This window comes from Carettochelys insculpta, chromosome 13 (assembly GCF_033958435.1).
Source record: "Carettochelys insculpta isolate YL-2023 chromosome 13, ASM3395843v1, whole genome shotgun sequence".
Taxonomy (NCBI): Eukaryota; Metazoa; Chordata; order Testudines; family Carettochelyidae; genus Carettochelys; species Carettochelys insculpta.
In genome coordinates, this window is record NC_134149.1 from 30,015,976 (window position 1) to 30,033,103 (window position 17,128).

General features: G+C 39.5%; 1 protein-coding gene across 1 annotated transcript in view; it reads left to right on the top strand.

Moving 5' to 3' along the window:
• The window catches only part of LOC142020423 (connector enhancer of kinase suppressor of ras 2-like), a 581,534-nt gene that overhangs the window by 166,198 nt on the left and 398,208 nt on the right, over positions 1-17,128 (top strand). Inside the window, exon 2 of the mRNA XM_075008216.1 lies at positions 8,425-8,588. Coding sequence (XP_074864317.1) covers positions 8,425-8,588 — 164 coding nt within the window. The remainder of the gene's footprint in view (positions 1-8,424; positions 8,589-17,128) is intronic.

Here is a 17,128-nt window from a genome sequence, read left to right on the forward strand (position 1 = left end):
TGTGGTTTCCTCTTTCTCTCCCTGTGTCTACACGTGCCCCTTCCTTTCGAAAGGGGCATGTTAATGAGCGGGTTTGAAAGATGCTAATGAGGCACTGCAATGAATATGCAGCACCTCATTAGCATAATGGTGGCTGTGACAATTCGAAAGTGCAATTTTTCGAATCGCGCACCACCTGTGGAGACGGGACCTTCCAAAAGGACCCCCCAGTTTTAAAAAACCCTTCTTCCTATCTGCTGATCGGAAGAAGGGCTTTCAAAAACTGGGGGGGGGTGTCCTTTCGGAAGATCCCGACTCCACAGGCAGCGCACGATTCAAAAAGCCGCACTTTCGAATAGCCGCAGCTGCTATTATGCTAATGAGGCACTGCATATTCATTGCAGTGCCTCATTAGCATATTTTGAACCTGCTCATTAACATGCTCCTTTCGAAAGGAAGGGGCACATATAGACCCAGCCTCTGTGTGTGTGTGGATATAGATACATGGTATTTTGTTTCCATTTCAGCTTCTGCCTCTAGGAACTGGCACTGCTACCTGAGTATAGACGTGATCTATAGACTGGTAGTGCACATTTGCACATACCTTGATGCACATAACAACATGTATTGCTCACATGAATGATAAAAAGTAAGAGAGAACATGCCAGCAGTGCAGGTACAGCACAGACCATGTCCTAAGAAATCTGTTGTTTATTCTCCTTCTGGGCTGGGAATGGATACCACCGGGCCTGGAGCCAGTTTCGTTGTGTGAAGACAAAGGAGCGGAAGCTGCTCTGCTACAAGTCGATTCAAGGAGCCGCCTTGAGACAGGCAAATTAATGAATATTAATAATCTTAAATCCAGCGTAAATTCTGCTGTTTCTCTCTGTTAATTTGACATTAGGTTGTGCTTCCTCTCTAGGAATTCATGGTTTAAGCACTTTGATCTCTCACAGGAGAAGTTAGTATCTTAAATTACAATAGGTTATCAATGTCACAGAAATGATTATAAAAAAATCAGTGTAGTTTCTTGCCAGTGCTTTGGGAAGTTGCATTTCACCTGTGTTGTGGAAGGAACACTGCTGAACTGGAAGGTTGTTTCTTTTTGATGCTGTTCTGTGGCACCACCTACCTTGTAGACAGGGGCTGAGGAGAAATGTGTCTGTGATGAGAGGATAGCACTAAAGAGAGATCAATAAAGACAGCTGTAGATTTGCTTTCTCAGTTTACAGAGTTTAAGATACTTTTCCTTTCCCTGACTTCCTTGGAAGAGAACACACACTCCTGTGAGGACTGGGGAATCTTAACTGTTATCCTTTCATTAGTTCAATATCTTTGTTAAGCTAATGTCTCTTAATAGTTATAATTGGCAGTATCTAATTGCCCATTTTATTGTGGTGATACACTGTGAGGCATTCCTGCAGGCACACAGGTTGGCTAGGAGCAAGGGATGAAGTACCTGCCATGTACTTTTACAATCAGATATACGCTAGCAGAGCTATCACCCCACAGACCACTGCAAATCCTGCCATGTACTTTTCTCTGTCCAATAATGCCATCCCTATCTCATAATTTTCATGCGTTTTGTAAAAAAATCATACTGTCTGTCACCTCAGAGGCTATGTTTACACTACAGTGACCTTTCGAAACAAGTTCTTATGGAAGATCGCTTCTGAAAAAACTTCTTTCAAAAGAGCGCATCCACACACAAAAACATGGATAGAAATCAATCTGTTCCTTCGATAGAGAGCATCCACACAGCCCCCCCCGCCCCAGTCTTTCAAAAGAACAGGCCAATGATCAAAAAATCTGGCACCATGAGGACTCCTCTTTCAAAAACAGGACTCTGGGGCTTTTACACACTTTTTTTCTGAAAGAATCTTTCAGAAAAAGGCACTTTTCCTCATCTGGCAGAGGAAGAGGGCCACTGGAAAAAAGTGCAGCCTTCTTTTGATTTCAGATCAAAAGAGTACCCTCTGTGTGCAGACGCACCATGGGTCCTTTGGAAAAGCCACTTTTTTTAAAGAAAAAGAATTTACTAGTCTAGATGCAGCCTCAGAGAAGCATGGATCTTGCTCATATTTGTAAAGTCACAGGGCCTGTCATAACAATGGAGAATAGGATGGCTCTTCAAGGACAGATTGTGGAGGGACCTAGTGAAAAACAACTCAAGGTTGTTGCTTGTCGTCAGGAAACAGCTGCAGATGGTGGAGCACCACTTTGGGGCCCAAAAATCAAGCACTTACTCAGGGGTTGCACCCTAACAGAGGACGTGATGATGAGCCATGGCTGCAGAACCTTTGGATGTGAAAAGCCCCATTTTTCGATTTGTGTGCAGAGCTCACACTAGCTCTTCAGCTTGTGGATGCTGGAATGAGAGCTGGATTGACAGCTGGGAGATGAGTGGTGATAACACTGTAGAAGCTTGCAACACCAGATTGTTACTGTCAGTAGGAAATCCCATGGGAATTGAAAAATCCCAGTGAGGACTGTTGCAATGCACATGTTCAGCACCATTAAGGAGCCTGGTTAGACTGCTTTGGAGTCTCAAACAGATCCTGGCTTCTGGCATAGCTGGACCTTCTCTTGCTCTACCACAGAGCTCTCTTTCTCATTGTTCATGGCAGGGATCTCCATCTTGGGCTCTACTAAGGTATTTGCAGTGGTCTCTGGGGGGTGTTGGTGGTGTCTACACCAGCATACATTTCATTGTAAAAGCAGCAGGTCTGCAGCTTGCTATCAGATCTGTGACTGGTCCAAATCCATGCCTGCACAGCCTCTTCTCCCCACATACGCTGGAGGTCCCACATCTTCTCCGTGTTTGTAGTCCTGAGGGTTGGTTGGGCAGTTGCACACAACAAGGGAGAGCTGCTAAATGTGCTTGCCAAACTACGCAATCAGGAAAAGGCATTAGAAAAATACGGGGTCTTCAAAGGAGAAGAGTTCTTCCAAGCTGTAAGACCATGGGGAATGGAGCTCAGAACTGTGACCAGAGCAGTCATTGTCAGATACTGTTGGACAACTAGCTATTGGAGGACTATTAGGGTCAATACAGGAAACACCATATCTACAGTTGCACTGAGTTGATCATAGTACATTAACCATAGCTTAGCACTAGGCAGGGAGGTGGTGTTGCTGCAATAGGGTGCTCATGATAAGCTGATACAAAGTGGCATACATCAACTGAACTTGTTTGAGCACATCAGGTCAAATTGTCAGAGCATTTTGAAGATTATATTTTAACTTTTTCTTCTATTTGAGTCATACCTTTAGATTCATCACAGTTTAATAGGAGGTGAAATTCTGCTTCCAGTAAGTCTGAGCATCCTTTATATCACATATAAATATTTTCCAATATTCAGATTAGTCTTTTAAAAGTTAAATAGTTTCTAAAGTATTTAAATTTAAAGAGTCTTCAACGAAAACTGTGTATTTGTAACAAATATTTGGAGAGTTTATTCTTGTCTTTCAGTACTTGGTAAAGAAGCTGCTTATGTATTGCCATAACTAATTCATTCCCCCATTAAATGATAATAATTTTATAAACAAATGGCTTCTGGTATTGGTAACCAGTGTATCATGGTCATTGGATTCCATGGTAGTACATACATCATATTTTGTTTACATAGCATTGATATTAGGAAGTTAGTACATTAGAAGGTCTGCATTTAGACAACCTTTGCAAATATATATCACAAAAGGAATTAGTGCCATCTTTAAATACTTAGATAATGAAGGATTTTCAAACATATTTTTAATTTACATGTATTTTTGTTAATGAGGAGTTTGGAATATTTATAAAAATTGTTATTGCTAGCACCTTTTGGTCGATTTAACAGACACTTTTCTTTTAAAAGGGGGATTAAAAAGATTATTTTTATTATTTCTGATAACATCTCTACATACCTCTTTATCCTAAACAGAACATCCTTGTATTCTTTTAAAGTTAGGACTTTGTTCTGAAACATAAATATTTTATGAAGTCTGGTATTTGAGATAGGATTTTATCTGAACCAACTGATCTCTTACATCAGACAAGTGTGTCTTTAGTCTCGGGTTGCCTGCCCTTTGATCAATAGGTTTTTGTGGTTATAGTCTACAATTTATAACATTTACAACTCAGTTAAAAATTCTTATCCAGTATCTACATAAAACACTGTTACAATACTAATATAAAAGAAAATCATATATAATATTAAAAAAAAAGTAAAAGTATGAGCTGAATTTCAGAGCCAGCTAAACATTCTGGCTGGCTTTACGTGGCGCGGCTTTCCTGGCAGGTCCATGCTAATGAGCAGCCTTGAAATTGCAAATGGCTGCTCATTAACATGGTCCCACAGCTCATTAGCATAGCCGCGTGAGAGCTCGGTCTCAGCAGAGGGGGCTGCTGCCAAGAAAGGCCTTGCTGACATGCCCCTGCTGGCAAAAGCCCCTCTGCCGCCAGACCCTTACGCCTGAATATTTGGTCATTTCTTGATATTATATCACACTGTCCAATAATGTTTTATGCTATTAAGCATTGTCTATGAAGATTCACATGGTGTATGGTAAAAATCTGGAAATAAATGCCAGAGTTTATTACATTTATTAGAGATGTTGTTTGGAAGGTTATGCTAATAGACTAATGGAGGGTGATCACTTGCTGGAAGTCTTCGAGGAAGTTCATAAAGTACTGTATTCATCATCCTATTCAACATGCCTATGCTGCCCCAGAGGAATACATGTCTCTTGTTATCATTGCCAAACTGTGTCTTCTGATTTCTAAAATAAACCCATTTGCTTGAGAGATTTGTTTGTTTGCTTATGGAAAATAGTATCATCTTAAAAAAAAAAGGATAACCACTAGCAGTCATAGATTTACATCCCTTTATGTGAGTATATTGTAGCACTGAAGCCTCCTATAACTTCTGCTTTATTTCTTTTATATTGTGTTAATAAGAAAATTCAAAGCATTTCTACAATGAAAATAATGACTCATATTTGTACATGGCTTTTTTCAGATGCTATTTAGGTATTCATATAGGCTGCATCTACACTAGCAAGTTCTTTCGGAAAATCTGGCCCTTTTTGAAAGAACACATGGAACGTCTACAAACAAAATGCATTCTTTTGATCCAAAATCGAAAGAACTTAGCTCTTCTTCCAGAAGCCCTCTTCTGCTCCCAGATCACGAAGAGCACCTTCTGTTGAAAGCTTCTTTCGAAGAAAAGCATGTTCAGATGCTCTGGAGGCCTGTGGTTTTGTTTTGTTTTGTTTTCTGAAAGAGCAGTCCTCAGGGCACTGGAGTTTTCAGTCCCTGGCTTGTTCTTTCGAAATAATGGGTGATATGTGGAAACTCTCTATCAAAACAGCCAATTGATTTTTGACCCACTTTTTTGTGTGTGGACACACTCTTTCAAAAGAAGTTTGTTAGGAAGAGATCTTTCAGAAAAAACTTGTTTCAAAAGTTTGCTGTAGTTCAGTTGTAGCCCTAATATTTCTTGATTTTTTTTTCAGTGCTTTCCCCTGTCTGCTTAGGTCACCCATGCTGGTCACACCACGTTTCTCTGGTTCTGTGGGACCTGGAAGGTAATCCAGGGAGATAAGTTGTCTTTTTTAGATGGCTCAGAACTTCTGGGGTTTTTAGATTGACAGTCTTGATGAGTTTTGAACCTTCCTGTTCCTTTGTAGGAGAAAAGAACCAGAAGCAATCATCCATTCAATGTAATGGAAAACTCTACAGTAAACCCTCGTGGTTGAAAATCCATTTCGGGCTTGTCTACACTGCTACCTTCCTTTGAAGGAAGGAGGGTAATTGGGGTGTTGGGAGTTTACTAATGAAGTGCTGCGCTGCATATGCAGCACTTCATTAAGCAAACTCCCCCCATGGCAACTTTGAAATTTTAAATCAAAAGTTTGAGGAGTAAAAGGTCTTTGAAATTGCCCTGGCACTTCAAAGTACCGGCGCATGAGCCGTGGCTAGACACGAGCCAGTACTTCAAAGTTTAAAACTTTGAAGTTGCCCGGGGGGAGGAGGGGGAATTTGCTTAATGAAGTGCTGAGTATGCACTGCAGAAATTCATTAGGAAACTCCCAACACCCTAATTACCGTCCTTTCTTCGAAGGAAGGTGGTTCCCCATGAACTTTAGTGGGGAAAAAAAGAAAAGATTTTTGTCTAACATGAGGACAATGTAAGGCAATGCCAGTGTAGCGTTCTCTTTGGCCATATTCTAAGTCCAGTCCGTAAGGCAACTTTCAAATACTTGAACTTTCACTAGATGAGAAATAGGTCTCATAATTTGTATTCTGAACATTTTACATATGCAGAGCAATTGTCCTGGCCTCAGGTTTAAAACATGTATTGCTGTGAAACCATTTCTGGAGGATTGAAAGAGATTTATGTTTAGATTACAGTATTTGTTTCTTGTTGATTTAGGCTTTAGTATACCATGACAACTACTAAATCCATTACTCTTGCTAGATGAATTCTGAATTTGGAATGGAAACAAAATTCTCTGTTTGTCTATTTTCTTAAGTGTTTGTGTAATTAAAGAACGTAGGTCTCTGGCAGAGACCTTAACACTTAAGTGCTGCTGGTGGAGTTCTGGTAAATGAATCTGCTGAACTTTATATCATTTCTGAGTACAGTGATAGTTTTGCTCTCATATAGGCTGAGTATGCATGATGGGGTTCTTCCGAACACTGTGTCAGGAACAGAGAACTCATTCAAGTGCAAGCTCCCTTAAATAGCCTTAGAAAAGAGATCCTAAGAAGGATATGCTGCTGATTTGGTTAGCCTTCACCTAAGCCTGTTAATGTCTGCAAGCTTAGCTTCAGAGAGCACTGCCTCCAAATGTAGAATGCTGTCTTTAGTAGAATTCTTGCACTTGGAAATTATTCTCTGGGGAGTAATGTATTAGAACTAGAAATTGCTATGTTTGAATAGTGTGATATCACTACTAATGGTTTCCATTGGAATTTAAATTGTTGATTTTTATCCATGTGACCCAAGTGCCTTTGAGTAACACTGTGACGCTTTTTGTGTAAATTCTGAGACAGAAGCAGTCAGCAGCAGCAGCATTAAGCTGGAGTTCTGTTTATACAAGAAGAAACTTCTGGCAAGGTGTCATCCATTAGGGGCCTTCAGTTTTGGAAACACTTTCCCACCATTTGGAAAAGAAATAATAGTTTGACATTCAGGACATGCTACATTGCCTGTCCCAGGGTCAGGCAAATATGGTCTGGATTCAGCCTTCCAAGCCATCGGATCTGGCCTGCAGGAGCCTCTGCTCATTCCCTGCCTGCCCTGCTCCCCAGTCGGCACTCAGAACAGCCGTGTGTCTGTGAAAACTGAGGGCCCGGGGGATGGGGAAGCAGGCATCTCATGCTGCTGCCACCCCCAGCAGCTCCCATTGGCCAATTTCTGGTCAATAGGAGCTTCCTATTTGCAAGACAGGCAGTATGTTACATATCCTTCCCCTGGGCTCCCAGTGTTCTGTTCAGAGCAGCATGTATGGCCCCTGCAGCTTCTCTGAGCACATGTGCGTTCATGGAAGTCAGGGACCCTGGCTAAGGTACCTGCTGGGCTGTGCCAGGGACCTGCTTAGGTAAGTGCCTCCTGACCAGAGCCTGCCATTGGCACCCCAGTCCTTCCCTCCCCCAACTCTCTACCCCCCTACTGTAACCCTACCCCATGTAACCCAAATCCTCTGTATTCCAGCTCCTGCATCCGTACCACTTCCCAGACCCTGCACCCCCTTGTACACCTCTCCTCCAGGTCACAACCCCCTCCCAGGCCTTGCATCTCAATCCTCTAACCCTGGTCACAACCCAAGTCCCTGCACCCCCTTCTGCATTGCTGTCCTAGGTTAGGACCCCATCCCAGTCCTCTCAGGCCCTTCCTCCCTCCTTCCCTCCCTCCCTCCCTCCCTCCAACCTTCTGCTCCCAACCCTCTTCACCCCCTCCTGAACCCCATCCTGGGGCACAACTCCATCCCAGACTCCTCCTATGTCTGTCCTCCAGGTCAGAATCCTCTCCTGCACCCAGGCCCTGCACCCCCGCCTTCACCCAAACTGCCTCCCAGATCCTCCACACCCCCACCTGCAGCCCTGTCCTTCACCCCACTTCTACAACCAACCTCCATCCCAGACCCCACACTAAGAAGGAATACTTTCTGAGCTTAATTTTATATGATCATTTTCTGGTCTCTAAGTTAGGATGTAAATCAAAATAAAGAAAATAAATATGGTGGAAGCATTAATGGCTGACGGTAACCATATTGGCACCCCATGTATTCCCCATGTTACAGGGTCAATGGCACCTTACTTTTATAAAGCACTTCCTTCCTTAAGAATCACAAAAGGGTTTGTCTCAGCTCCATAGGGAAATTATACACTGACTGAATTATAGTTTTGATATTCTTGGGCATCCTCCTCTGAACATGTTTTTTTTTTTCTTTTAACAGGCCTTGATGACTGCCTCCAGCAATACATTAAAAATTTTGAAAGGGAAAAAATCAATGGAGAACAGTTGTTGCATATCACTCATCAAGAACTTGAAGAACTGGGAGTCACTCGTATTGGACACCAAGAATTGATCTTAGAAGCAGTTGATCTGCTCTGTGCATTGGTAAGTAGACTGTTTTTGGGCTATTCATATTTACAATATAGTTTTACACATCTCCTAACCAAAGATAGGATAATGAAGGCTGATCTAATACAGCACCTTCTCCAATTTCTGCATTAAACATTACTTAAATATTGTACCCTATTGCTTCAAACTAGGATGTATTCGGAAAAGCTTTTAGAAGTACAAATAAAATAATGATTTTCATCTGAAAATTTTAAAATTAATTTTAGTCTTTTTCCCTGGATTGTCTTTCAGTCTTCTTCTTTTAGCTTCTTAAGTGCTGTATTCATATGCCGTGCATGATCAACATTGGCATCCTTATGGCCCTATGACAGTATGCCACTGAACTTTATCATAGTGTAGTAAACCATGTGCTTCCTGCATGTGCAAGGCTCGCCAACACTCAAGGAGCTAATGCAGAAATTGCAGAGGCAGTGTTAATTAGACTGGAAGATTATTTTAAAACTAATTTTAAACTATTTTTTAAAAAAATCACAGTAGACTTTACTTTAAAAATTAAGTACTGACATCCTGCGAGCGGTTTACTAGCTTTGTAGTAGCACAGTTATATTGTCCAGAATACTCAAGCTTGGAAGCAAACTTTTCTGGCTGGTGAAAAGTTACTGTTACATATACCCTCTTCAGGGTGTCTGGGAGCCAAGACTGTACCATGCTTTTTTTTTTTCTCTTAAGTTGACTCCTACAAGGTGATAAAATTAAATGTGCTGGCACTAATCTGAAAAAAAACCAAAATCAAATGCCAAATGATATCTGAAATTGTCCACGTAAGGTCTTACAGATTTGGATATGAAGAGTATAAAAATAGTGGGATGTTTTTTATCTTATGGATAGTCTCCTAGTTCAGACTACAAATCTTTAGCTATGTGTCACTTCCTGTACAAAAAGCAGGAACATGTTTTGTTTTGTTTTTGTTTTGATAGAGGAGTCACTACGTATTTATCAAGGGTGGAGATGGTGATGTAAAGCTGAACCAAGCTATGCCAGTGCAAGATTTTTCAATATGTGTAGCCTCATAAAATGTCCAGGCACTGTCATTTTGGTGAAGTGGTCTAGTCATCTTGCTGACATTGTTTGTTACAGTAGAGACTGAACTCCATTCAGTAGGTGATTCTGACAGCATTGGATGATGCTATTAAAATATTTTCGTTAGTGCTGTCAAATGATTTTAAAAATTAATTGGGATTAATTGCAGTTTTAATTGCACTGTCAATGATAGAATACAATTCATATAAATATTTGTAGATGTTTCCTACATTTTCAAAATACTAATTTCAGCTACAGCATAGAATTCAAAATATACAGTGCTCATTTTATATTATTTTATTACAGATATTTGCACAGTAAAAAGAAATGAAAGAAATACAATTCACCTCAAGTCCTCTTTATCATAAAAATAATACTTACGAATATAGACTTTTATTTTCATTATACAACTGCACTCAAAAATGAAACAGTGTAACACATTAGATCCTATAAGTCCACCCTGTCCCAGTCTAAACATGAATATAGTTCCAATCCATAATAGTACTAGTAATTATGCAGATACACGATGCTTAAAAATGGCCAATTACCCAAGATAAAATTGAACTACAAACAAAACTGAGTATGAGGAAAAATTTAAATGTAAATATATAAAGGACAGTTGAATAGTTTAAGAATGATGTCTTTAGATGTACAAAACCCTTTTATTCTTCAAGTGTGTAAGAAAGCCTTTTTGTACAACTTCTTTTTAAAAACCCTCTATATATAACAAATGGAAAAATGGGGAAGTGGAGAACAATGAGTACAAACCAGCAATTGGAAAATCCAGACATTTTTTTAAGAGAAGCTAAAATTGTCATTAAAAATCAGTGGTTAGCAGGATTAAAGACAGGAAGAAGATATACGTTAATTTTATCAGGACAAATGACATTCTAATAATGATATAGGTATAATGTTTGCATTATGCATAAAGGTTAAAATTACAGTAAATATTTGTTTTCTGTATCTGGAAAGAAGCAATCCGAATTATAGTGATAAGTGATAAGAAAATCGTTTAAAATCATCCCTAGCTAGTGATGGACCAGCAGTAACATTGAAGTTAAGGATTTTTAAATCTGGCATGACCAGATAACTTTCATCCAATAGAATTCAAAGAATTGGCCTGCGAATACCCTGCATATTTATTTTTCTTCAACTCATTTTGGAACACTGGGAAAATTCAAATGAATCAGAAAAAACTAATGTTGTGCTGATATATATAAAGCATAAGTGACTCAAGATAGCTGTGGGTTGGTTACCCTATCATCTCTTCCAGATAAAATCATTCCAAGAGTGATCTGAAGTCTGAAACACATGCATAATAGTGAGATGCTTAAGAAGCTCAATCTATTTAGTTTAACCAAGAGAGGGTTAAGAAATGACTTAATTAAAGTCTGCATAGAAGAGACATCTGATAGTAGCTCGCTCTTTAATTTAGCCGGCAGCATCGTAGTGAGTTTGAAATGCTGCAAGCTGATGAATGTAGACTAGAAATAAGGTATGATTTTTAACTCTGTGGTTGTCTCTATACTACCCCTACCTTTCGGAAGGGGTATTTAAATAACAATGATCAGAACTGGTTAATGAGGCACGGATATGAATATTCAGTACCTCATTAGAATAATGGTGGCCAGTCATGCTTTGAAAGTGCTGCTTTCGAAACACAAACTGCCTATATAGATACAGGTGCTTCAAAATAAACTCTAGTCTTCGAAATTCCCTTTGGAATAAGGTTTAAGTTTCCATTTCAAACTAAGTGTTAGGAAGAGAGAGGAAGCTGTGCTAGTCTACACACTATCAAAACAAAAAGCAGTCAAAACAACTTGACTGCTTTTTTTAAGTGTTAGGAAAAATGTAAAAGACTATGACATGAGCATCTAAAAGGTAGAATTCTTCAATGATCTCTGTATTTCTACCAAAAGTGGCTATATGTGGCAGTTCACAGGTGACATACTTAATACAAGATGCTGCAAGGAAAAATACTACACAAATGTTTAAATATGTAAGGCATGGCGGCATTAAAAATCCTAAGGCTACTTGGTCTTAGGGAATACCAGCTGTGAGCTAAAAATATCAATGTGACATAATGATTAAATCATCTAACCCAATTCTTCTGCAAGTTTTGGGAGCAATAAACAGTAATACAACATTAAAAGCACCATTCTCAAGCAAAAAGGTCCAAAATGTGGTAGGTAAGTTCAAGAAATCTCATTTCTCTCTGTTGCAAACAAAATGTTGACAAGTTTTCTTAGTCAGTCCCTGGATTTATAGCAAACACTGTACAACCTGAGTTATGGAGCAGTCTTTGATTATAATGAACAGTTACAGATATGAATTTTTACCATTCAAGAATATGGAAAATGCTTATATGGTCTTTACTTACTTGCCAAATGCCTTTGGTACAATCTGTCATCCATGTTTGCCCAGGGTTTTGTCCGGCAACTCCATTAACATACAGTTGGGCAGGTGTGTGCACACAGAAGAAACTGATCCTTTCAGCATTGCTTTGTGTTATGCAAGGGGTGCACTATCCCCTAAGCTGTATTTGGCCTTTGCTTTGCAGACATATTATATTCAGGAACCTGTAACCTGCCCTTGGGAATAGAAATTAGATTTTTCTTATACAAATTCTTCTATTCAGACAAGAGATATTAATCAATGAAGGCGTTGGAAGCTTTTATTAAAGAATTGCTCTTTGCAGACAACTATGAATTTGTAGCCCACTCAGCAAGATAAGTACATTTCATTGTGCTGCTGTCTTTGTAAACTTTGGCTTGAAAATTAATATTTCAAAGACCAAAGTTATGTACTAACTAGCAGCAAATCTTATGTTAAACCACCAGAATTAATAGTACAGTGCTCAGCAAAAGTTCATTACCGTGGAAATGTCTGCACAAACAGGGCTTTCATACAAGGCTGATTTTTGAACTTGTGTGAAAGCAACATGACATCTCATATAAAGAACAAATTGCATAGTGCAGAAATACTTTCCCACATTATAATAGCACTGTGATGTGGTCTCCGTATGCATTTAAAGGTGTGTTGTATAACTTTTGCAAGAGGCCTCACATCCGTATACAGTAATAAATAGGTAGTGTTTCAACTGTGTTTTGAGTTATGCACCAGGTACATAAAGCAAATTAACACATATTACATTAAACTCATTCAGTGACCAGATATTACAATTCCTTTGGGACCAGAAGGAGTTTGGGCCTGTTCCATTGTCTCCTATTTGGGAAGTTCTTCTGAACCACACAAGTAACTCCAAGGAACCAGAAGGTGAATGAAAGGCCACTTGCTATGTCACATGAAATTGTGAGGGAGAGTTAAATCTCAAGTATGTGTCCTAATTGGATCTTTTGGAACATTGATGCCCCTCAGCCTTTCGAAACTGGAAAACAGGAAAGTAACAGGGCTCCCAGCTAAACACCAAGGTGTGACATGTTGGCTAAATGTATTTTTCCACACTCCATTGGGTTGTGCGAGTGGAAGAAAAGAGCCTACTGCTCCTACCAGCTAAAAGAGGCTCTCCTGTGTATAAAGCAATAAACCTGTGCATTTGATATCAAAGGTCCAACTAAAATCTTGGCTGGCAACCTCTGACGAGAATCATAAAACACCCAACATGGTTCATGCAAAGTTTACAAAGAGAGCAGAATATACCCTTCTCTTCAGGGGTAGGTTACAGAAAATGTATCCAAAGAGCAGGTGCAGGGGAACCTCTCAGCCTCATTGGTACTTGTTTTGAAACCATGTAAGACCAGTCCACATTACTGAAAACACTGTACCAGGACTGGGGTCTTAATGCCTATAGATGGCACATAAATTGTCACACACATTTTTGCCTTAACACGCTGTTAGAATGGGAGATGCACACATCTTAGCTCTGTGGTTTCAGTTTAATTGCTGTCTCAGTAGGACATCTGTGCATTGATGTTCTATGAAATAAACAAGAATTTTGGGGGTATGCTGTGCTTTATAGGTTCTTCTATTGTCTTCATGACTCTACTATCTGAATAATGTGAAGGCATAAAATGTGGACCAGAATCTGTCTCCCTGAAAGTGGAAAACTTGTTAACAACCAGTTCAGATATCTTCTTAAAAGCAACCTGAATCAAATTTTTGGAAACTGAATTGTGCAGCTTGAGTTTAGCACTATATTAAAAAGAAGAAGGTCACACCAAAAACTCTAGAGAAAAGACTGGAGAAGGGTGGAGTGAAAACTACTACATAGAATAGAAAGGTTGGATCATATCATTAGCAGATGTAAATAAAATTATCTCCATTGAAGTTTAGGGAACTGTCTGTCTTATCATGCCAGTGATCTTGCCCAATATATGGGGAGTGAACCAAATATTTTAAACCTTACAGAGGAGCATGCTGGCAAAGGGACAGGATGAGATTTTCCATGTCAGTCATCTGTTTAGGATTTAAATACAGGGCGAACAGTTAAAAGCTACAGCTATGTCAATAATGGCTGAGGGACAATGGAGAATTTGTATACTGATGGCTCTAGTCTAATCTGAAGTGTTTAGCGACATCTTTTTACATATCTTTAAAAATAAATGTCTTCTATGACACAGTCACAAATGCATCACATGATTTTTCTAAATCTGCTGCATTATGTGGCTATATCAGAAAGGTAGTGATGTTAGTCTGTATCTTCAAGAACAACAAGAAGTCCTGTGGCATGTTGTAGACTAACAGATATTTTGGAGAATAAGCTATAGAGAATGAATATAAAGCTCAAAAAAGTATACCTAAATGTTACATCCTGCCATTTATAAACTTAACTTTACTTACAGGTAAATACTACTATTGGTTCTTGAATAATGGTACCTTACAATACCTTAATATTAAAGAACAGAATACATATGATCTTTTGGAAAAAAAGAATCAATAAGAAAAACTATTTAAACCAAAAACACCCATAAATTTTGTACATAAACATTCTTACATTAAACTCCCATTATTAATTATGAGTATTTTTGTGCATTTTTGCTATTTCATTTTTATTCATGTAATCATAGGGTCAGATTGAGGGACAGATTCTGATCTCAATTACATCTATGCATATTTTGACCTACTACACTGACTTCAGAGAGACAAGGTGGGTAAAGTAATACCTTTAGAAGCTAATCCAATAAAATATTATCTCATCCAGGGACCAATACTGCTATAACAAGACAGCATACACTCACTTTGGAGTAGCTACTTCAAATTTACAGCAATGTAGTAGAGTGCAATTTTCCCTTAAAATTCCATATATCAATAAACATCAGTTCTACTTTATACTCTGCATATCATCCGTTCACTGGGCCGTACTGCAAACCATTGATTTTTGTAAAGATGGAATTCTTCATTGATTTCAGTGGCTATTTCTGCTTAAAAGGTGGTGGTGCCTATGCTGTGTGAAGTGATCCATAGCTTACAGTCCACATCGGTGTTGCACAGCTGTTCTACTACATCCATTCTGTCTCTATACAGGCAGCTTGTTCAAAATTCTAAAGAGAAGACTCAAATATATCTACATTTATCTGAGACTTCTTTAGGGCTAAATTGTGCCTCATAGATTCTGGGCAGCATCGGCAATGTGAGTCACCCAGCCAGAACGTCTGCAGTTCCCTGGAAATTCACATTGCAGAGGAATCTCCTCTGTGTGCACATATCCTGGTGCGTGGGCAGCACCCCACTCTTCTCCTTTTGAATGGCTAGAATTAACAGGGAGCATTGGCTTCTCTCCAGTCAACACCATGGCTGCCTATTTTGCAGGATCACAATGGGTGTGACACCCTCTTGTGTTCCCCACTTATGCACCTGCACAGACTTCTAAAGCCTGGCCTCTAAGTTTTGAGTAACTTATGGGGGAAGCAATCTACTTATTTCTCCACTGTCTTGTATCTTGTGGTGTGTGTTACGCTATTCTGTATATTCATTCTGATAGAACTTTACATCCACCATGCACACTTAAAATGTTTGCAATAGCAGATAGATAATGGGAAAATCAAGCCCTGGGTGCTTTTCCCTGTGTCATCTGTACCTTACTTTAGAGAACAGCATATAATTTTCAAAGCCTAAATCAGTGGTTTTCAACAAGTGTGCCACAACACACTTGTGTGCCTTGAGGACTGTCCAAGTGTGCCATGAAAAGTCATAAATTTTCCCTCACTGCATCTTTTTGCAGAGCCACCAGATGGGGGGAGGAGAGGTGGAGTTTATGACCCTGTGCCAGCTGGAACCCAAGCAATGAGGCTGCCTGAGTCCGTGCTGGCATGGGGTTGTCAAATTCCCCTCGCCAGGGGCTGTGCAAAGAGCCTTGTGGGAGGGGAGGAGAGGAATTGATGACCCTGCTCCAGCTGTAGCTAAGACAGCAAGGCAATTGATTTGGCTGAAAAAAGTGGGTGTGCCATGGAACCGTTTGAGTCATTGAAGTGTGCTGTTACTGAAAAGGTTGGGAACCACTGCTCTAAATGATGTTTGGTTTAACACTGAAAAGCATAGCTAAGGAGTTTGTGCATTAGCTTGGTAAACACCCGGGGTTGCGAGCTCAACTCTTGAAGAGGCCATTTAGGGTTTTGAGGCAACTAGATTTTAAAAAAGCATCTGTTAAGGGTGGTGCTTGGTCCTGCTGAGAGGGCCAGGGACTGTACTTGATGACTTCTCAAGGTCCCTTCCAGGTCTATGAGATAAGTGTGTGTATCTCCAATACACATGATCAAGGAGCATGCTTCTACTCTCAAAAAATCTGAACTTAAAAGATCTAATAGCATAGGGTCTGGCTACTTGTGAGAATCCCATATGTGAAGGTGAAAAGGAGGAATGATGAAGGAATTATTGGTAGAGGAAATCTGTCTGATACTGTTATGAAAAGCTGATGTGATTGTACGCTAAGTTAGGAGTATACAATCTGGACGTGAGAAAATTTAAAATATTAGGTTTACAGTGATGGAGGTGGGGAATAAATGCATAAGTAAATGACAGAATGCCTGAGGGATCTTAGGTGTGCAGGGGGAAATAATAGCAGGACTTTGGATAGCAAATACTACTTTGGCTGAAATTAAATATAGTGAGAGGTGATGAGGTGGTCCACTGTCTCAGTTTTGGTTCTTTCTCCATTCTGAAAAGACAGCTCATGAGAGGATTTTATAGACCTGAAGAACTATAGCAGTCTTTTAATTACTCAGTATTTTTCCTGGCTATCGTTTCAAACTAAAGGAATTTGTAAGCTCCTATAGAGGGCGTAGGATTGCTTCTTTATCACAGCTGTCTAAGCAAACCTGTACCTGGGGTATAGAAAATTGGTAGGGGAAATAGGACATATTTTAGCAGCCAGAATAGGCTGCAATTAAAATTTATGCATGTAAAGTCTAAGAAAGTGAAAAGATATTGGAGTGTTTTGGGGACAGCCTACAAGAGAAAAAATAAGGAGTCTAGGGAGGGAGATGAGTAGGATAATCAGAAGTAAGTGAAAAAGAAAAAATAATAAGTTACAGAGAATA